This window comes from Hirsutella rhossiliensis (assembly GCF_020360975.1).
Source record: "Hirsutella rhossiliensis strain HR02 chromosome Unknown scaffold00002, whole genome shotgun sequence".
In the NCBI taxonomy this organism is placed as follows: Eukaryota; Fungi; Ascomycota; class Sordariomycetes; order Hypocreales; family Ophiocordycipitaceae; genus Hirsutella; species Hirsutella rhossiliensis.
Genome location: NW_025408668.1, coordinates 1063932 through 1086811, shown reverse-complemented (window position 1 = coordinate 1086811; position 22880 = coordinate 1063932). Strand labels below are relative to the sequence as shown.

Here is a 22880-nt window from a genome sequence, read left to right as displayed (position 1 = left end):
TATAAACCTCTCTAAGAATACTATTATTTTCTTTAGCGTACTATTATTTAAAAGTAAGAGCTTTATTTTACTTACTTACTATAGTAAAGTTAAAGTAAAAGGTAGTAAAGGGCGCTTTTATACTAAAGATAAGGAAAGGTTTATAAACTAAGACTAATAGGACGTTTATAAGTAAAAGTAACTGCCTTAGTATATTTATAGAGATTATTAGTACTTAATACTAATAAGCCTTATTAAATAATAAGATATTACTTTTAAAGACGCTTAAATAGTATATAATAGCGTTAAAAAGATAAATAGATTTACTAGGAATAAAGCTTACTAGGAAGAGTATATTATCGATATATATAACTTTCTTTATAAAGCTATTATTAAATAATAGGCTATAAGCTTTAGCCTTAGCGCGATAATTAAAATCTTACTAAAAGGTATTAAGAACGTAGTATACCCCTTACCTTACTTACTATTAGGTTATACCGACTATTAAGGGGAACCTATTAAAGATATAAAAGATAAATATATAAAGTACTATAAATACTTAAATAATATAGAATATTTAATTAAGTTTACTACTCCTACCTTTAACCTTAGTCGCTTTATATATAAATAAAGGTATATAACTAAAGTTATTAACTTTTTAATAAGACTTAATAAAAAGGGACTTTATTAAAGAGCGTTCTTTTAAGACTATAAGAAAGGAAACTTAGTTATTTTTAATACTTAGAAAGAAGGATAGTATACTAGACTTTATATATTCCTATAAGTATAGTAGTAGTTTCTTTATATCCTTTAAGGTCCTTATAACTTTACTTATATACTAGTTCCTTATACTACTTAGTAAGAAGGGTAGGAATATAGCTACTTAGCTTTAATAATAATCTAATACTAAGTTAAAGGTATAGTTAAGCTATACCTTAAGATAATTAAGTAGTAATACTTAAAGGTTAAAGTAATTTTAAAGTAAAGGTATAGGGTAATATAAGAAGCTTTATAAATAGATAAAATCTTATTCTATAACTAGTATTTTTTTAAGCTAGATAAGAGGATAAGTATAAAAAGCTATATTAATAGGCTAATATATAGAATCTAATCTATTATAGCGAATAAACTTAATTATATATAAGCGATATTATAAGGTAGTAGAGTTTCTTAGTAGTTTATTAGCGGGGTTAAACGACTATAAAAGATACTATTTAATTAAGGTTTAATACCTTTTAATAAAGTCTTTCTTATAAAGATTCTTAAGTATAAACGGATTTACTAATATAACTATATTATTTTAAGAGATTAAGAAAAATAAGTCTTTTAGGAAGTCTTAAAAGGAGTTAACCTCTTAAATAGGCTTAGTAGATAGAAACTATTACTTTAAAAAGATATAAAACTAGCTTATATAGTAAAGAAAGTAAGAAAAAAGCTATTTATACTAGCTACCCTTATAGAGTAACCTAACTTAATCGCTTAAGCTATATATAGTTTCTTTATAAAACTCCTCCTTAAAAAGACCCTTAACTATTTAATTATATTAATAGGAATCGAGAATAAGCCTAGACTATTATTACCCTAAGTATTAACTAAATTAAGCTCCTTATTTAAACTAAGTAGCCTTTCCTTAAGTAACTTTAAGATAGGATCCTTACCTTAGAGTCTATAAAAGAGAGAGCTAAGCGCCCTTACTAATCCCTTTATCTATAGAAAAACGATGCCTTTATTCTCCTCTTTAAATATATAGCTAATTAAGCTTACTTTTTACTTACTACTAATAACTCCTTTAAACGTATAAAGGAGTAAAAGACTTATAAGTATACCCCTATTAATAACTTAATAAGAAGCTAGTAGGGAAGAAAGGTAGATAGCGTAGCTACTAACTTACCCTAGGACTCTAAAAATACTAAGCGCTTAGTTAATTACCTTAAGGCTAAAGACGTTAATAATACTTATAGCGCGCCCTATTACTTCTTAGAAATAAAGTATAGTAATAGCTTCTCTAGCTATAGTCCTTATAAGGTTTATACTAAGCTTTAAACCTACCTAGGTTAAAGGAGTTAAAAACCTCGGAATATATTAAAACTACTACTAAGATATTAATAACTATAATTTTATATATTTATATAGGGTTACTAATAACGCAATAATAATTAGTCTATAAGACTTTATAGCTTATTTAATCTATTTATACTTAAACCTATAGACTAGTAAAAACGCTAACTACTTTATTTCCTTAATACCCTTAAGAATAATAAGCGCGAATACTTAAGAGTATATATAAGTAGTAGTAGATAATTATTTAAAAATAGAAGTATATAAGTAAAGATAGGAAAGAGCTAAATATATAGCTTATAGGTAAAGGGAGGAATAAATAATATAAAGGGAAAGGATTATAGTAAAGGAGATCTATTAACGGTTTATTTACTTACTTATATACTTAGGATAAAAGCTTTTACTTATTATTATCGCGCCCTTTCTATTAATATCTTAGGTCGGAAAGTCGCTAAGGAGGAGTTTAATAAGTAAGATCGTACCCCTATAAATATTAGCTTATTAAAGGGATAAGACCCTTAGCGCTTCCTATCTACCTTCCCTTTAAGTATACTTAAAGGCTTTATAAAAGCCTAGATTATCTAATTAAATATCTTTCTTAATTATAGTTAATTTAAATATTTATTTTTCCCCTTTAAAGTAAAGGCTACTAGTTACGCGACTTTAATAAAGATAAAGAGGTATAAAGGAAAGAAATCTCTAAGACTTATATTAATAACCTAAGACCCTTAGAGCTATATATAGAACTAATAATTAAATAATTATATAGTTAATTACTTTACTAATCCTTAGCTATATACTATACGTGCTTTAAGTATATACCCTCGTCCTTATTAAACTATATATATTATAAGGCTCTTAACTTACTTAGAGGCCTTTTATAATATATAGCTATATTAATACCTTAGCTACCTAAGGATCTTTAATAATAAGCTAGCTAACTAGCTAGCTAAGAAAGGCTTAAGAGCCCTTACTTAAGAGACCCCTTTAATCTTTATTAGCTACTTATAAAAAAAGGTCCGCTAAGCTACTAAGGACTATTAAAAGGGCCTTTATATTATAGAGTTAATAGAGGTATAGGCTTAGGTATAGTCTATTAAAAGAAGGTTAATAATTTATAAGGGGAAAAAAAAAGAAGTATAAGCCTAGCCTATATAAGCGCGGAGGCCGCTTATATATAGACTTAGCCTAGACCTTAGTCTAGGCCTATATAAGGTAAAAGCCCTTATATTATACCTTTACTTAGTTTAACGGGTAAGATTATACCCCTATAGATATTAGCCTATTAAAGGGATAAGACCCTTAGTACTCCTTATCTAACTTCCTTCTAAGTATACTTAAAGGCTTTATAAAGACCTTAATTATTTAATTAAGTATCTTCTTTAATTATAGTTAATTTAAATTTTTATTTTTCCCCTTTAAAGTAAAGGCCGCTAGTTATATAACTCTAGTAAAGATAAAGAGGTAGAGAGTAAAGAAATCTCTAAGACTTATATTAATAACCTAAGACCCTTAGAGCTATATATAGGACCGATAATTAGATAATTACGTAGTTAATTACTCTGCTAATCCTTAGCTATATACTACGCGTGCTTTAAGTATATACCCTTATACCTATTAAACTAGCTTTTTAAGAAGCGCGACTTTAAATAATACTTAATACCGCGCTTAAGGGGACGGAACCTTTATATAGACTATATATACTTAGTCGCGGAAAAAACATTAGTAAATAATATATAATACCCTTTTAAGTAAGCTTCTTAAATAAACTATATTATTAATAAGGGCCGCGCCTTAAAAGTTAGGCTTTAGTACTTATAGCTAAGGAGTAGAGGTATATAAAATAGTATATAGCTAGCTTTAGTAAGCTTATAGTATCCTACCCCCCTTATATTAGCATATAATAGTAGCTCTTAGTACTATAACGTAAGGGATAGTACTTTAGTATATAAGGCTTTTCTCCCTCTTATATAAAGCTATATAAGTACTCCCTTTTACTATAGTTATATTATATTAACGGCCTTCTTATATCTTAGCCGCCCTTTTAATTACTATAAGTATACGTCCTATCTATATAGTAGCTACTACTATATATAAGGGAATACTAATAAAGCCTATAAAGGTATTGCTAATATTATTATTATTAAGATTATACTAGTAACCTATTTAAAGGTATCTAGAACTTCGGCGTTAAATAGGAGGGAAAAACTAAAGTGCTTAGAGGAAAACCCTCCCTTCTTTTATAGCTAGTCCGCCCTTATACTAAGTCGCGGTTATAATATATAGGAATCTTACGCCGGCTATCTTAGGTATCGTTATAGTTAGTCGGAATTATATTAGCCTTATTATAAAGTAACCTTAGAAAGTAACTCCTTTATATATATAGGGTATATAGCGTTAATTAGTAGTACGAGCGTTTTTTTTAGTTAATAGTTAATAGTTAATTATATAATTATCTTTAACCTTATCCTATAATAATATCTTCCTAGGCTTTACTTTATTTTTCCGCTATAAGGCTTAGTAGGCTATTTTTTATTAATGCCGGCCTTTCGCTAGGCTAGTAGTCGGGTTATTATACTAGCTTTGCGCCGTACTTATTAAGTTACTAGTATCGGCCCTAGGTTTTTATTTTCCCGGTTAGGGGGCCTAAACTAAGGTTAAGGGGAGGTCCTAATAAATTCGTCGCTAGGTCTAAGTAGGCGAGGTCTAGGCCGGCCTACTTATAGCGGGGCTAGACAACTAGTATATTTATAAGCGCTTCTAGAAGCGCTAATTAGCTAATTAATAAGTAGGTTAGCGTAGTTTACTAGTCCGACTAAAAATTAATCGTGCCCCCGGCTCGATTTAAACCGACTTTAGCGTTATAGCTAGTAAGCTTCCTAGGTATATAACTACTATACTATAAGGGTATATTACTAATATTACTTATTACTTAAGTTACTATTGTTAGACCTAACCTCCTTTCTATCTTAGCGCGTACGCCCTTTTACTACTTAGAGGATATTTACCTACGCCTCCTAGCGCGGGTACTTTAAAAACTAGTAAGATTTACTACTATAGCTTATATAGCGACCCTCCTATTACTACCTCTTCCTATCCTTAGTCCTTAAGGTAGAGATAGAGATATCTATAGTATTATTAGTATTATCTTCTTCTTATACTATAGAAAAAGATAAAAAAAGAAACTTATTATTACTAAGCTCGTAAAGAAAGCGGATAAGATTAGTATATATATTTAATAGTATAGACCTTTTGCTTAAATAGGTATACTAATTTATATTTAAGCTTATAATAAAGTAATTATACCTTACTACGTTAGGCTAGCTATATATATCTACTTAATAAAGTACCTCTTTAAACTATATAAGGTAGGCTAGAATAGCTTTACTTTACTTTTAATAGAGCGTTATAAGCTCTTAGCCTACTAACTTAGCTATATTAAGTTTACTATAATTAATATAGAGCTTTATAAAAAGGTTAGCTAGTCTATTTATACTAATACGCGTAAATAGTAAGAGATACCTTTATAAGTATAAGGATAAGCTCGCGTAAAGATAGTTAAATTAAGCGCGGATATTATATATTATAGTACTATTAGTATAGAGCTTCGCTTTTATATAAAGTAGCTATAGCTTAAGCTTTATAAAGGAGCCGTTAAACTTACTAAGGTATAGTAATACCGCTCTTAGTTATACGGAGCCCTATTATTATAAGAAGCTCTTAATTTCCTAGGTAAACTAAGTATTACGTTTACTTTAATTTTACGACTATAAAAGTATAGATATTATATATATATATATACTAGCGCGGGAAATTTAACTAAACTAAGTAATTAAACGTTAGCTTTAAAGGCAGCTAAAAGTAGCTATTTTATATATAGGGATATAAAGAGGGTAAAATAAAGGGTAGATTATACTATTATAGAGTTAGTAAAGGTATAGGCTTAGGTACGGTCCGTTAAAAGAAGGATAATAATCTATAAAGGGGAAAAGGAAGAGAAGTATAGGCCTAGCCTATATAGGCATAGAGGCCGCTTATATATAGACTTAGCCTAGACCTTAGTCTAGGCCTATATAAGGTAAATGCCCTTATACTTTAAGCTACTAAGGTAGCTAAGGGCCTTAAGGCTAAGGGCCTAGGTAAATACTATATATCTATTTAAAAGACCCCTTACCTAGTCTTTAGCCTAGAAAAGGACCTTATAAGGAGGCCTAAGCTAACCTTTTTAGCCTTTTACTAACTTCCCTTTAAAGCTAGCTTCTTATTTTCCTTCTTAAAAAATACTAATAAGGTAGACTAAGATAACTACTACTACGTTTAAGGAAGGTATATAGCTAGGCACCTTATCTTAAGGTGCCCGAACTATAAAAAGGAAAGAGAGGTCCTTTACTAGGCCTCTAAGGGACGGAGGGAGGCCCTTAGCTTACTTTTTCTCTATAGTTCTAAGGAAAGAATAGAAGCCCTTTTAACCTTCTTAGCTAAAATAAAGATAGGAACGGCTAAGTAGCTTAAAAAGGAGTAACCTAAGGGCTATAGGGCCCTTAGGGGGGGGGGATACTACGTAGGAGGAACTAGATTAACCTTTCCTTTATCTTTACCTTTATAGCTACCCTTTCCCTAATTAGTTATAAGCCTCCGGGCTCTATATCTAGCTAGGACTACTAATAAGGGCCTAGGCCCTTATTAGCCTCGCTATAGCCCTAGAGGCTATATACGAGTAATAATATATATATATATATAAAAGCAAGTTAATAGGAGTCCTAAGGATTACTACGCCCTAGATAGGGCAATATATTTCCTAAATATATCGCGAGTTAATTAATAAACGTCTCGCTCTAATAATACATCGTACTTATAAAGTAACCAAGCGATAAGAAGCATACTAATTCTCACTTCATTATTCAACGGCGACTCCGACGTCCAGTCGCCGCGTGGCTGGCCCCTGGAGGTTTCCTGCCCACGCTGGACCAGGCAGCAGTCTAGAAGCCTTGAAGCCCAGCCAGACGTCGACGTCCGCGGTACGCCACTAGGGATCGTTACTCTGGTCCGACAACAGTGTGATCTTCGGAGCAGATAATGCTGTGGGTGTAATTGTCACAGCCAGAACCTTTCTGGGCGCTGAGTATCCTCACTTGCGGCCGTTTCCCGGCCCAGTCGAGAGACCTTGTAGTGGTTGTCTGTGCCGCAAAACTCTCCGACATTCTTATAGTTGTTATTGTAAATGTGTTGAACCAGCGGTACTTGGCCCAGAAGCTAGGCATACGAGTGATCTGGCCAGCGATAAACATGTCGTCATCTAGGCCGGTACCCACAACCTTTTCGCCGGGGCGCTCGTCAATCACTTTATAGTAACTCTTCGGGGTAGAAGGGGCGTCGTCCATTCAGTCGCCGTCATTATTGCAAATGTACCAGTGAGGAGATATAGTATCATAAACCGGTGTCTAGTTGTAGACGTTATAAGTGTTTTTGTAAAGTAAGCGAATTCCTTTTAGACTAAGAGGCCGTCGTGTAGAGGCTCGTCCGGGTTTTCTTGTTTAGAAGGGTATAAGCTGTGCCCTTCAAATTTAACGCTATTAGGATCAAATACTTAGTATAGTCTAACGGAGGAGAACACACGCCCCGAAGGGACAAGGCTTGCACAAGCGGTAATGGTGTCACGCAACGTTTCTCGCGTGTTAGTGTTTGCTTGTCGGGGGTTTTACTCATTTAAACCACCTGTTCACTAGGGATGAAGGTTCGACACTACTATCTTATCATTTAGCAGATATGCGAGAGTCCCTCAGAGAAAGCTTAAATCGTGAGCCCGTAGGCTTTAGCGACATAGAAAGGATGAAAGGGTAGAGCACATGTCTCCCCGAAAAGGATACTCACATCATCTCATCGTTACTCAACGCACGAAGACCAGGATATTTGCATGCATCGTGTTTTCATCCTCAACTGCCGATGCCCGGCTCCAGTGAAACAAACAATTTTGGCATTTCTTTGGTCAATGCAGATGGCTGAGATATTAACGCCCACTCGTTAGAATAAAACAACCACAAGAGACCAGGGTCTATCTAGTACTATAACAGTAAGAGTGAACCCCTCCGAAACATCAATCTGGAAACTGGTCAATATAAGTGGTGCCGCCGCTTAAGAGGATATCCGCATTAAGCCGAGTGCTGAGGCGGACCATGTCAGTCCCTGCCTGCGTCCGGAAGCCGTCCCCATGGTTTCCAATATCGCTGGCCTCCTTGTTGGGGCCGACGGGTCGGTGGTGGTGGAACAAGGCCGGCTGAAGCGTGACGCAGATGTGGTGTGGGCGGCCTCTGGTCCCTTCGCAGAAGAAGCGGAGGAGGATATCAAAGGCATCAGATGCTTCGCGCAGAGCAATGTGCCGTAGAATCTTGCGGGCGCCGGCGCGACTGACGGCGTAGCCGAGAGAACAGACGCCCTCTTGCACGTGGTGGACGGCGCGGGTGTGTTCGGGGTATTTGTCTTTTAGGGTAAAGGGGATATTTAGGGTCCAGAGATGCTCGCGCTTGGGGACAGTGACATCTTCGCGGTGAATAATGCGGCCTTTTGGCACCAGGCCGTCCTCAAAGGGAAAGTGCATGCCGCAGTGGCCAATCCACAGGACGTCCCAGCCATCGCCGTACGGGGACGTCGTCGGGGGCACCGTCGGCGGAAGCTGCTCATAGTCCAGCTCGAGCGCGGTAGAGGGAGCGCCCTCGGCTCGGCCCGGAAACGTGGCATCGGCGAAGTGGCCGGGAGCAGCCCATAGTGGCTGTACCAAGGCATGGGTTGAGAGAGCAAAGTCGCGGAGCTGACTTCTCAAGCGGATATCCCAGTCGACGTCGTCTTCGAGAACCAGGGCCGACGAAAGGTTCTGGCGGACGATTTGTTGAATGGCATTCATGTGGCCGCGCCATGAGCCCAGGGCGGGCCCGCGGATATGATGTGCGTTCTCGGGTGCCTTGGGAATGGCCTTTTCGGGGATATCAGAGTCTTTGACGCCGTCGATGAAGTCAATGTCGATGTTGCTGAGGGCCGCTTGGAGCACCATCCCATCTCTGCGGTCGGTCCTCGAGGGCAGTCCAACAACAAAGACTTTTTCAAACTAGAGAGACGCAGCATCGTGTTAGCAAAGAAGGTAGAAGGAGTGGCATCAAAAAGGGAACCATGTCGTACCCCAAGAGTGGCGTTGTTGATGTCATCCAAGGCTGAGAGACTTGCGGAAGCCCGACGTCGCGCGTTCGCAACTTCATGAGGGGAGTTGTGGCGGAGAACGAGGATGGTAAGGAAGACGACGACGGCGCCGAATGCAAAGACCAGCCGCTTCGGAACGCCCGCCTGAATCATTGCTGAAAGCCAGCCTCGCCGGACAGCGCCGGGGCCTCGGGGTGTGATTTTCTTCTCCAGAACAAGCAACGAGGCTCAATGTTCCCGACGGCGACGATGACGGATGACGATGGCGTCTGCGCGTGCGACAAAATATGCACGCCAGGAAATGGGAGGGCCGGGCGAGGAGCGGACGAGAAGCAGTTTAAATCGGACTTCAGACGTAGCCGGGGTTTTTTCTTCTACCCGAATATGCAAGTACATGCATAGTATACAGGACCCTGTACTCCGTACGAAGTACTCCATAGCATCTGCCAAAGGGACCTCTACCTCTGCAGCGTGTGGTGCTGAATGCAGGCCTTCTGCTCCTTCGGCGGGGCTTTCTTTACGATATCTGCGTGACGCCCAAGCGGGGGACTCTGTAACAGGCGAGGCGGTTGGGCGGCAAGGCAATTATCTTGGTTGGCGAGACGCAAGCCAGTGGGCCTCAGGACGTCCAGGTTTCGAAACAAAGAAAATGTGCGTGCTGTGATTATGGGGCACGTACAGTACTGTAGATGTAAACGACAGTCAACGGCCATAGTTATAATGTGCGGATTATAACCCGGAAAATGTGCCGCGATCCTACAGAAGACGCCCTCATTTCCTTCATATGTACGGAATGCAGGCTCCCGTAGCCTGCTCGGCGCGCTTTGCATGCTGTTGGTCAGCAATACGAGACCGGAGCGGTACATACGAATTATATACCTGGGTAGTTATATATAGATTTTATAATATGGCTGTGTAACGATGTAAGATGGGAGAGGAGAGACTCCTTTCGGCGCGTAAAAAGCGTGGCTGCGTTGCGTGTACGAAGTATATGAAGCTGTACGATGTCTCGAGGCTCAAGGGGGGCCTCGACATTTACACACTCCTCGAATCCTTCTTCTCCATGCCGCCGGAAAACCCCCATTTTAAGCATTCATGTCCTTTCTTTGGCGTCGGCGCACTGGAGCTCGTCGCAAGCATGCTTGGCCGAGTCATCTTGAGCTTGGCTGCGCTTCCTTTCGTCCTGAGCGACTTCCTCTACCCAGGAGCCGGCCCGAGGCAGTCCTGGCGAATCGGGAGGTGCAAAGAGTTCGTTACCGAACGAATCTCAAGGCTTACACCGTCGCAATTTGGCAACAGGCCCCAGCGGGAGGGAGTGCGAGCTTGGGACCCATCATTTTCCGTGAATATACACCCCCAGTCGAAGAGATGAGGAGCGACGAAGAGGAAACCAAGAGCTGATCAAAGTAACACACCACTTTGCCTCAAGAAACCACGGAGGGCCCTTGCTCAGATCTGGCTCGACTGGCTCGTTCAGTTGTACAGTTGGGATCCAAGGACCTCCAATGTCTTCTTCCTCTGGCTCTTTGAAAGGCGATGCCACGGCTCAAGGCAATTCGTCAGGCCGTGTTCAAATGTCGTCGGCGAACTTCAACGTCACCCAAACCAACGAGCCCACCAAGTCTGAGCCGTCGAGCTCTGCCAGCACCGCATTTGCGACGTCGACCCAAGCACAGAGCCTAGCACCGATGCCGACGAACCCCGGTTCAAGCCAAGCCCCGAAAGACAGCGGCAATAGCGCGACAATAGAAACAATAGCCCGGGAGCATCGGACGAGCTCTCTCCGGGAGCCAAAGCCGGCATCGGCGTTCACGCCGGGGTATTCGGTCTGGTGGCCATGGCAGCAGTGGCATTGTTCCTGAGATGTCGTAGAGAGACGATAGGTGAGTTTCCATAAGATCGAGGAACACTGCTCCGCTTTCCCGCGTATATGTAGCTTAAAGGGGGATCGTCAAAGCAGCGTTTCCTGCATCCTTGAGAAAGAGTCGCGGGCAAGACGAAGCAAAGAACCACTTCAAAATATCTTGATTGAAGTTTCATGTAATGCGCGGACTCCGTATGTTGGTTAGTTGCTGTCGGCAGAGATAGCAGCCGTGGTGCATTACATGGATGGATGATATCGCTCCCCCATGCTCTCAAGGGAGTTATTTTCTTGCGCCTATGACAGGTACAAAACTACCTTGAGGGAAGTATGTTACGCAGAGAGCACGTGTAAATCTAGTCCAAGATGTCCATTCTCAATGTCCTTTCCTTATGGCCACCCACCAAAGTGGTCCTATACTCTCTGTGCGTGCGGTTTCTTCTTCCTGGTCCAGATTACACCAAGCTTGGTCCCGAAGCACTCGACTCACGATAACTCGAGGCCATCGCGCCGTCGCTCACGCCGCTCTCCCACGTCCCCTTAATCGCGCGTAACTTCTTGTTAAACCTTGGCACGCCACCATGTCGGACTAGAGCTCCTCCTGTGCCCTGGGCCGGAAGCCTACGGAGATGAACTGGTCCCTCTGAGTACAAGCTATTCGAGGAAACTCCATCCCAGTCGGTCCGGATGAAGTCAGTTGGAACAGGCCGGAAGAGAATTCCATCGAGAATATATCGATGCTGCGTTACATAAAACTTGGCCACCCTCTTTGTGTCTGTAGTTGCGCAATCTCGTCTTTTGCCTCGATAAACCCCTCGAACAACATATTTCTGCTACCAGTGGCAGGCTGCAGAGCCGAAGCATTGCTAAACGGCAACTATTTCTGGTCTTCGGCCCTGCTTGCCGCTTCTGGCTCCGTCATTATGCCTCCCATTGGCTTGGTGTGCGGCTTCGGGCTCCTTGCGAGCACTGCTCCGACAAGCCCATACTACCCGAGGCGCCTTTCACTGAGTGGCAGTGAATGAACTTCAACTAGAAATTGAAAGAATTAACCGCGGACGGCCAAATTCTGCTCTGTGAGCCACAGGAGAACCTATCGCCATAGACACGTGCACACATATTGTCATGAGCACGGTTGAGGGTCCGTTATCACCGTGAGTTAGGAACATGGCGAATTGATGTTATGCTCGGTAAAGTTACTAACAACTTGGTGGAATCATACCCTCGACAGCCAGCTGCAAGCGCCGAACCGCCACTACGTAATTACAAATTAAGTCCAGATGTTCACCGAATCGGGCCGGAGGATGAGGAGCAGCGAGGCGGGGACCGGGGGGAATCCCGATCTCTCGGCGGAGAGCCGCACATTTAGGAAGATGATGGCCCAGCAAACCATGTCCGTGGCCGTAGCACTCGGCCCGTTACAATCAATATCGCTCTCTAATGCATGCCGTCTACGGAGTATTTAGGCCTGGAAAGTCATACGGCGTGATATTGCGTGAGCGGTTCGTCTATATATTTTTCTTCAATTTCCTCCTTGGAACGACTACGTCGAGAGCCTTTCTCGTCGTCTTTTCTTTAGGCCGCTCACCTGGACTTATACTTCTCCCACCTTGATTTGAGTACAGCAAGAATGCTCCCTACCGTCATGATTTTCGTTTTAGCCACTGGCGCCCTTTGCATCGTCATACCCCGGCAAACCCCCGGATACGTAGACCTGGTCAGGGAGTCCTGAATAAGCCCGGAGCGAAATTTTTTCTACGCCGCGTCGAGCAAACCGTCCGAATGGCGAAACCTCCTTATTTTGATGTCCATCTGGACGAGAACCGCCCAGAGCTGGGACCGGATAAGCCCGAACACTTTAAATATGAGACACTATGGACCAATGATTGCAAAAACGGTGGTGACAAGCATCTCTTCTACCGCCAAATCCTGTTTCCCGAGGATGAAACTGTTGTTAGCCGTTTCACCTATCAAGCTGCTAAGTCATCGATACTCAATTTGGCTCCGCGGCGGCATTAGCCATAACCTAATTCACGGCGAAGACTGAAACTGCTTTGACGGAGTGGAGAATCTAAGATTCGAAAACAACTTCTTCTAAAGAATCAAAAATCGTGTTCATCTGAAAATTCTAGGACAATGTCGTCTGAAAGTGTAAGAACCGCTCAAGCACCACTTTCCGTGAACGGCAAATCTTCCGCCTTGGCGCGGATGCCAGTGGCCACTATACTTATACGATGAACAGCGAACAGAGTGGCACATCAAGCAACTCACAGACTGGCACACTAACGGTCGGAGGGACTACTGGCCGAAGCGATTCAACCAAATTTGTGCAAGACATTACTTTACAGCTGGTAGGTTAGCTATACTATACGTCTTAAGGCAGGTGGACTCTTTGTCAATTGTGGCGGAGGAGGGTGGTCTGTACCTTACCAGACAGACTCTAGAATTAGAGAAGGAGAGGTCAACGAAGTAAAAGATGGGTTGAAGGATATAAGAGGCTTTCAAGTATTAGATTGAGACAGTTTCCTTGGGCTTGGAACCAAGTATTGGACATTTCTAAAATAGGCTTAGCAAGTCTTTCATAGTGCACCCGACTCCAGTCACGGGCGTAAAAGAGCATCATCGACCTCGCAGATATCCCATGCTGCAACAACTCATGCATTATATATACTTATATACTAGGGACAAAATAACGAAGAATAATCGCAACCCGTTGCATAGATTCTCAAAATATCTACAATGAAACCAATGGCCCCCGTTTTTTCCTCTCTGTTTCTTCATGCTTTTGCTCCTTACTATACATGTGGGCAAAAGTCCGGCGGATCACAGCATCTGGCGAATCATTGGAAAATCCTTATTGCATCTGCTTAATCCCTAATTCTCGCAGTACGGGAGCTCCTCAGGCTGTTTGTTGCTGGCAGACACGTCCAGCTTACCGGGGGTGCCGGCCGGAGACACCTGATTCTGCTCCCGTTCGACAGGTGCGACACGAAGGCCCGCGTCGGCAGTAACAGAAGTGATAGAAGAGATAGCGAGAACAGAGACGCCGACGGAGACGCTCAAGCTAGCGTCATCTTGGCCGTTGCTCATGGCAGCGTCGTTGGTGGGGGTGAAGCCTTTGGGCAAGTCCGTAAAGCAGCGGCACTTGTCAATCCTGGGTAGGTCCCGGGCATAAGAATCGGACAGTAAAAACCTCTGGACAGTCCCCAAATCCGGGGTTATCTTGATTGTGACAAGCTTGGTGTTGTCCAGAGCGAACTTTTGGTTTTCCTCCTGAGTGATCGAGTTCAGATTGGGTGCGGCGCATGTCGCGCAGACATGAAGCTCAGATGTGGTCCAGACATGCGCGATGGCGGTATTGCCGGTGACAGAGGTGTTTGCACTAAGCCTGCTGTCTCCATACGAGAACAAGGCAGGCATATAGGACTTGATCAGAACTATGGCGACCTTGGGGGAGACCGCCGCCGGAGTGCTGGTGTTGGCGACCTTGGGGGCGGCGATGGTGGCGGTGGCCCCCTCAGTCTTCCCCTCTCCGTTGTTCTGCTTCTGTGGCTCCTGTGGCGCCTGCAGCGAGTTGGGAGCACCAGCATGTTGCGGACGCTGGGGGCTGGGGCAGTATTCCAGTATGTTGATGTTGCCGGGAGGGATCGTTCTCTCGACTCGGGCAGGCTCGACTTTGCCGCGGAGCTCTTCAGCGATCTGCGAATACTTGCGGTTCTCTTCGTTGTTTGTTACAAAAAGATCCTCGAGATCGTGGATGAACTTCTCATTTGCCTCATATGAGCCCGCAGCGCCATCACCATTCCCAGTGCGGCACTTGATGCAGCAGAGATAGTCAGTCTTAAAGGTGGATCCGCTGCCAAACATGCAACTCTGCATGCCCTTGACGTCGGTGATATTCTTCTCCGAGTTCTCAAAGTTGTCCGAGCAGTATGCGCCGATCTCCAGCTCCGAAATGCAAGGATACTTGATCAACCCGTGAGGGTTTATCTGACCTTCGTAGTTCTGGTAGCATGCGCTGTTCCTGAGGCCTGCGAGATCCTCCCGGGTGTTGACCACATGGTCGTCTGGCAGCGGTCCCTCACGATCGGGGACGGGTTCCGCCGGCAGGGCCAGAACGCCCTGCATGGCAGTCGCGACCACAACGGCGGCGAACGACTTCATTGCTGGTGCTGGTGAGATTTGGTAAGGGTTAGATGGAAACAAAAGTATAGTTCAGGGTTGAGGAGAGGATGGATTGATGCTGAATCATAAAGAGCAAAAGAGCGAGTGATGGCTGGAATGCTAGTCGTCGCGAGAGCCAGGTGAGGACGGAAATTACAGGCCCCGACTATCTTTTATAAATCGACCCGACTACTATCGTGATTACCTATAAGGGATTTTCCGGTGATCTGCCGGATCTGGCGATTCGCCGGATTTTGGGCTCATTGCATTCCAGCAAAGAACTGAGAATAACTTCACGAATACTATTTGAATTGTTCTAAAATCTTATAAGAGCAGTTAATAATGCTCAAAGATGCCACTCAATCTTTTTGAAGTCATCCAGCCATCGAGGTCGTCTTCTGTTACTCTCCGATCGCGCAAGTCCCCGAAATGCACCCATTGCCTCCCGATCACTATCAACAGCTAAAGAGGGCCTTTGAGGACAGGATATGTCGTTTGAAGTTATCATTGCCTTATTATTTGCGTTATTATATAGTGTGTTTGGTACCTGCAATGCTATGGCCCGCTCTGGTGTGAACGGAAGAGTGACAATTTTGCAGCGTGAACATCCTGACTCCTCTCGCGACCCTCAGAAGCCACCCGTCGCTCATTCTGCATTTTCTGTGGCTTTTCCACTTTCAAAATCTTCAGCTCTTGTTAATAATGCCAATTTATCTCCTTATTTTGCTTCACGGCCTCCGTCATCCGTCGTTTTCTCCCAATTTCCGCCTCTCATTGCTTCCTCTTCTCTAGAGCGAGAGCTTTTGCTCCGCTGCCTTCTGCTGTCGCTGAAGCTTTCGGGCCTCCTTCTTCAGAGCCTCCTCTTTCTTTTGGAGTCCTTTCACTGTCATTTTTTGGCGAGCTTGAGCCACAATTTTAGAGCTAAACACCTCGTCTGCACTAGAATCTGTACAGCAGAAGAGATCATCTTTGAAGCCTTACCGGTCTGCCTGCGCTGGTTCTTGTGACTACTTGTTCTCTGCATACTTTAACTCTCATATCAAGCACTTAAAACTCATATTGAGGGCTCCCGAGGGTGCTGCTCAGCCTTCGGCTGTTGCGGCCAGCATCAACAGAGGACTTCTCGACTACTTCCTGAAATGCGTTCCAAAACACAGTCTAGATCTTCGATTTCAGCAATCCAATGAACCTTTTGATTTGTCTGTGTACTGGATAAGATCATGCGTATACGCTGTTGAGAGAGGCTGAATAACGATACATCAAGGGTTGCAGCCGATGAATGGATTGAGGGGGAAACACCACAACGATCACTCGGTGCCGGTCACACCACTCCATAAATTCGATACTAAAATGGTTAAGTGGCCATCGGGAACCAAAAGGCGATAAGCACAACCGTTTCGAGCTTTCACCCTGGTAAACCGGTCGAACGTACCGGTGAGCTGCTCATTTCCAATATTGTGATTCGTCCACCTCGTTTTTGACGTGTTAAAAATATTTATTGACGACTTGATTCACGTTTCACGAACCAAAAGTCCAGAGTTTGTGCTGGCTTGTCTTGGTGGATGAGAAATGGGGCAGCGATGCCATCTCTTGACTGACGCACATCTTGAACGTAAGGGAGGATGGGTTGCCATTTTTTAATACGCCGAGCAATTTTGCCTTGTTTTCTTATAATAAGAGGAATACCCTGTTCGTTCAAATGCTCATAAGGAATAGAAAGCCCATTTCATCCATGTTATACGTGTTTTAGGGTAGGGTGTCGAATTTCTCAATTTTCGTGCACGTCTTTCCTTGTCAGGTGTGAAAGCGGAGCCTCGCGCACTGAATTTCAAGCTAAAAATAAACCTTACATTCAGATGCATAGATAGGTTCTTTTCAGAAGATGCTTGTACCGTCGAATCACGTTCAATCTGGCTCATTACGGGTGCGTAGAATGAAGTTATCCAGCTCGCCCTTCCAACCCCATTTTTGCAGTATCCTGAGCCAAGTTCTGCACTATGGATAGAATGGGAGAATCCCACATGATTAAAGCCTACGATGAAAGCCAATAATGTTCTGTTTTTGCTGTATTGGCTGAAATGACTTACACAATCTGTCGGCATCCTATTTTGGCCGTTGCTTGGTTTGATGTCAGCACCGCAGCGCATTGCCCCTAGATAAAAGTTCTAAATATATGCCAGACTTTCACTGCTTCTGATGATTCAGGAAATCAAAGGATACGTCAATTGGCACCGTTGTTGTTGAGCTATTGTCGATTGATGTTGAGCGTGCGAAGTCGCCGCAATCCGGCAGATCACCAGATCCGGCAGATCATCGGAAAATCCCTTAGGACCCCAAGCCTCCCATGACCCATTTCGGTAGAAACTCATGAAATTCGGATAGCGGGTGCCCCGTTAATAAGTCGCAATTTGCCCTCTATGCTTTACTTCATTGGCCCTCTATGCTTTACTTCATTGGCCCTCTATGCTTTACTTCATTGGCCCTCTATGCTTTACTTCATTGGCCCTCTATGCTTTACTTCATTGGCCCTCCGTGTCGTTGTCGATAGCCAAGACTATCCGGATTTTATACTCGCTGTGATAGCATGATTCAGACATCGCAGCAAGTCATGCGCATGAACCGATGACTGCCACAACGCCTTCTCATCTGGTACACAGCCTCCTTGGCATTTTCGCGCCCAAGTATTCTAGGCGTCGAGGCCTAAGGTAGGTGATAATACGTACGGACTGATACGAATGCTTTACGGCGTGAAATGAGCCAAGACTTCTGGATTCTCACTCCCTGTCAGCCCATCAACGTGTTACATGATAGATTCATGCATCCATCCAAGACCAGAGCCAAACGACAAACAAGGCAACAAATGTGTCCTTGTCGTTGTCATCTCCAAGTGCTTTCTGAATTTGGACGTTGATGGCGTCAATGTACTCAGCATGATCAGAACCGAAACGGAAGTGGATGAATCGTAGAAACGTGTTTGTTGATGCGATAGGAAAAACGCCAATGCATGAAAAATGGTTCGCGTGAGCCAGCTAGCACGAGGCGCTCCACTATCGACAGGTGAATAGGAGATGGGTCCGAACTCTTGATGCCCGGTTTGCTTTCCAAGTAATCAAGGCTTCGCCAAAGCACTGGGCCACTGTCTCATTTGATACAATCGGCTTGATTCCGTCTGTTTCCGTGTCAATGCGGACGTATTTGAAGGCCCCTTTAGCCTCAAGCAAGGCAAGGTATGGGTGTGCCATCGACCAGCCCAGGGGCCGCCGCCTCATCCTACAGATTCCTCCGCCGTCTTCTGCGTCAACATGGTCTGTCGCATTGCCGCGCGCACGAGGGCCCTTCTACGTTCCACACGATTTCGGATTCCCGAAGCGTCGTTTGAATCCTGCAGGAGGCAAAGGCTAGGCGAATGTTGGAGGAAGCTGGTGACGAGATGGACAGTCACTTCTTCGGGCTTGCCGCGGCGAACATCATGCTCATCTTCGTCGACGTCCTCCGTATCCATCTCGAGCTTGGACGAGGAAGGCCTACTAGGAGACGAAGAGACCAGAATGGCGGTCGCGGAATTGATGTAGTTCTCTCGTTGCACTTGCACAGCGTGAAGACGTGGGCTTATCGGTGGTGCCCGCAATTGCGTCGTAATTCACTTAGGCCACGTGACCACTTATCGCCCGCAAAACGCCGCCCGTGAAATCGTGTGCAGGACGCCTGATAAGTGCATTTGATAAGTTCCCACCCAACTTATCGGGTTTCCGGCCAACACCAGCCCAGACATTCGCCCCGTAGGAACGTTGCCCGATCGACCGAGATGGCCGCGGACGACTCGTACACGGCAGCTGACGAGCGCGCCCGTGCCGCCCGGAGGGCGGGCATCCAGGCGAAGAAGGACGAACAGCCGGCGAACACGGCGCGGAGTTACGCGGCGAAGCAGCGGGAGTGGAAGGCGCGTCCCCCGGCCGGTCCTCCACTTCGATCCCTGTCACGTACGGCCCCAGGCGGCTAACAGACAAATACGTATAGGCCTGGTGCCATACGCCTCGGGCTGCAGCAGACGGCTCGCTCTATAGCTGGCCCGACGGCGAGCTCGTAACGCCGGACAAGCTGGCGGCGTGGCTCAAAGAGGATATCCTGTTACGACGCGTTGTGCCGCCGCAGAAGAAAGCGCGCGCGGGGTAAGGTTAGGGGCGACGGCAACGGCGAGGCCGTACAGGTACGGCAACAGCGCGAACAGGAGCAGCTCGAGGCCGCGGCCATGGCAGAGGCCGAAAGCCTGGCCGAAGCTTTGGAGGTCCCCCTGGCCGAGGCCGCTGAGCTGCTCGCTGACGACCGCGAGGGTTACGTGCCACCCACAGGCCTCGCGACGGCTGCAGTAGACCTTACCGAAGGGTCTTTGCTTACGAGGGGCACTATCGACGCCTATATCGCGGCCGTTATCGAGCTATGGAGGCTCCAGGTGGCTCACGGCAACTCGAATACGGAGAATCCCCGGGGCGCCGCCGTACGAGGATTCCTTGAGCAACGGGGCCGGCAGCGGGGGAAGCACGACCGAGCCTCCTTTAAAGACCGCGGGAGCGACGGGATCCAGGCCGGCTACCTCCCCGATGAATGGCTTCGGATCCAGGATCTCCTTCTCACTGGCGCCGCGTATACGCCGCAAAACCTCCGTACGCGAGTCGACCTCCTCTTCGGCCACTACTACCTCTTACGGGGGGAGAACCGCCGCAAGATGGAGCTTGCAGACCTGTCCCTACTCGACTATCCGCCTTCGGAAGGGCCGACCCCCTGTGGTTGCCTGGTAAGCCTTTTACGGGACGGCAAGCTAAATAAGACGGCGAGGAAGGAGTTTATGGGCGCGCTCCGGCACAAGGACCCCTTATTCTGTACGCAAGGGCCCTAGCACAGCTCTTCTTTGGCGCTGGCACGTCGCCGGCGAACCGCCCCGTCCTTCCGGCGCCGTCAGGACTGGTATCGGATCAAGGTCCTCGTCGGGCGGGACCGCGAGCAGGAGCTCGTACCCGACGCAGCTACAAGAGACCTGGCGTATCTTCGGCGCTGCCGGCCTTATCGCGTCGAAGAAGACGCACCTCCCGCGCAGGGTGGGCGCCCAGGACGCGGAGACCCATGGCACGTCGCTCGCCCAGATCTCGCAGGCCGGCCGCTGGAACCAGAGCGTGCTCTGCCAGGCATATCTTACGCACCTACCGCGGCAGTTCATGCGTATCGTCGCCGGCTTCTCGGCCTCCCCGGGGGACTACTTCCTCGCGCGTGCGGCTCACGAACCCCCGTACGTCTTACAAAAGCAGCTGTGGCCGTGGATCGAGGAGTGGGAACCCGCTTTGAGGCGCGGGCGCGCCGGCAATGCTGGGCAGAAGGCGGTCTCGACGACGACGACTTAGCCGCCGACGGCTTCCTTGCTTATGCGGCGCCTGCGTATAGTACTTCTGCAGGACCTGGCCGTCCTACAGCTCCGCTACCCGTCGCTACCGTTCTTCGCCTACGCCCCTTTAGCGGGCCCGAGTGGGACGAGTTCGCCGTCGCCGTGCGGTCCACCGCGGTAGGGGCTATGGAGCCGGTAAGCCTGCTCGTACGACGCGCGCTGCCGGAACTAAGCGGCGTCATAGAGAGCACGCGGGAGGCCCTGTTACAGAATAGTCAGCGGCTCGCCATCCGGCTTGAGGCCCGGCTGGACGGGATTCAGGGCGGCCTCGATGCCCTCCTCCAAGGCAAGGTCCCTATCACCTTTACCGGTTACTTCGGAGCCGGGTCAGCAGAGGCGCTGGCGCCGGCCCCGGCCCCGGCGCCGTCAACAGTACCTACCTTGAATCTCAATACAGCCCCGGCCCCGACCCAGAGCCTCTGGTACCAGGCATGCCTATCGTCACAGCCCTGGCAAGGGTCTTTACGGTGGGGACGTCTGGAAGGAGTGGAGGAAGGGTTTGCAGGTCAGAAGGCCGTACGGGAGCTGGAAGAGACGTGGGAAGCCGCTGGCGCCGGGGAACGGGGTCAGAGTGCAGTTCTGTCGCCGGAAGGTGATCTGGGACGAGCTGTTGGCCCGTATGGCGTCCGGCAAATGCAAGGAGGCGGCCGTTGCAGAGCTAGAGCTGTTACGCGCCGGCCGAAGCTTGAACCGACTCGTCGACGAACTCAAACAGCGCCGACGGCGGGGCCAGGATCGGGGCCAGGGCCAGGGCCAGATACGGGTACAGGTAGGGACCCCCGTGCCCGATGACCCAGGTCCAGGCCGGGACCAGGTCCAACTCGAGGTCAGGGCCGTCGGGGCGGAGGACCCGGCTGGGAAAGCGGACCGCCCTCGTCGACGTAAGCCAGCCGCCTCGTAGAGTCTTTACACATATTTATATCCATGTAACTAGACATATTTTTGAGGATCAAAGGGCCGTAGGATCAGTGCATTACTATCTCACAGTTCCTGTGGCCGAGCCTAGCCCCATTACCCATTCGCGGCGCTGCAACGCAAATATCTCGACGGGCAGTAGCCTATACGGAGTGCTCCTCGACCAAACGCGCCGCCGGAGTGTAGTAGTCCCCCAGGCCCCGGAATGGCCTGGATTGGGCTGCTGGCCGTGGAGATATTCGCGTGCGCGCCGCCGGGCACTTATCAGATGGTAGATGTGTAATCGCATACGATTTCCCGAAATTACTCCGCAAATCGACCCCACGATAAGTCCTGCTTATCCGCGGCTCCGTACGCTCCACTCCGCCTTGTCGACAAATCGACGTCGGCGCTGCAACCGACGCCCATCTCGCCAAACAATCTCACGTCCTGTTCCTTCTCTTCCGCACAGGTGCAACCTCCAGTCCCTTTGAAGCAAACATGGGGCAGAAGCCGAACATCAGCCTCACATCTTCAGCACGAGACTGCGCCCCAAGTTCATCCACTTCTCATACTCGTCCCCCATGGCGGCACCACTGACCCACCCGGGCCCAAATCGATCAATGCAATCCTCCGTGCGAACTGCCGGCGCCGTCTTCAAGTCCTGCCTGTGCTTTGGACTTCGGAACAGCTGAAGCATTTGCGATGCGTATTTGTTCCCAGCGACGCCCCGCGAGCAGGAGGGCGAAGAATCAAAGGCAACGCGAACCGATGGCGATGCCATAAACGTTGTGAAAGAGGCCGATGTCACGTACAGTTACTGTCAGAGCAGAGAAGGACTTACGGATATAATACGCGTTACTAACACCTCCAATGGGGGTGCCCCTATTTTGCATGGTGTAGCGGTATTTTACTAGCTTGACAGTTACACTATTCAGGCGGCGAACCACCTACACGAACCCTGCGCGACCGAGGCGAGGCGCTCTGCAGTCAAAGAACTTCTTGCCACCTGCAAGCTAGAATACCTCGGGTAAGCCGACCTGACCTTCGCTTGTGCTGTCGCTGACTCGGTCCTCAAACCCAGTTCACACTCGACTATCGTTCCACTTTGGCGACCGCGTCATCGACCTGTGGACGGACGGCATTTCTGCCTCCAGATCCACCACCCCGTCCCGAACCTACATTAATCTCGACACGTTTCGTTCAATCCGCACCACGTACGTCCGCCGTATATTTGTGGGCCGAAAGTCCCCTTTTGACAATGGAAAACGTAATCATCCCGTAGCCGAACTCATACAGAAG

The 22880-nt window shown here is 46.6% G+C and overlaps 3 protein-coding genes across 3 annotated transcripts; 1 reads left to right on the top strand and 2 right to left on the bottom strand.

The window, feature by feature from the left end:
- Window positions 1–8131: 8131 nt before the first annotated feature.
- HRG_01668 (glycosyltransferase family 25 (LPS biosynthesis protein) domain-containing protein) lies at window positions 8132–9378 on the bottom strand (the record flags this gene model as incomplete). Its single annotated transcript, XM_044860139.1, has 2 exons — window positions 8132–9136; window positions 9208–9378. 2 exons carry the CDS (start codon window positions 9376–9378, stop codon window positions 8132–8134), a joined length of 1176 nt encoding a protein of 391 aa, XP_044723772.1.
- Window positions 9379–13960: 4582 nt separating this feature from the next.
- HRG_01667 (uncharacterized protein) lies at window positions 13961–15250 on the bottom strand (the record flags this gene model as incomplete). Its single annotated transcript, XM_044860138.1, has 1 exon — window positions 13961–15250. One exon carries the CDS (start codon window positions 15248–15250, stop codon window positions 13961–13963), a length of 1290 nt encoding a protein of 429 aa, XP_044723771.1.
- Window positions 15251–19055: 3805 nt separating this feature from the next.
- Window positions 19056–21585, top strand: HRG_01666 (centromere DNA-binding protein complex CBF3 subunit; the record flags this gene model as incomplete). The annotated part of the gene is made up of 7 exons (XM_044860137.1): window positions 19056–19190; window positions 19268–19377; window positions 19430–20042; window positions 20137–20531; window positions 20756–20819; window positions 20895–21151; window positions 21195–21585. The coding sequence occupies 7 exons, from the start codon at window positions 19056–19058 to the stop codon at window positions 21583–21585; spliced, it is 1965 nt and encodes a 654-aa protein (XP_044723770.1).
- Between the last annotated feature and the right edge of the window lie 1295 nt (window positions 21586–22880).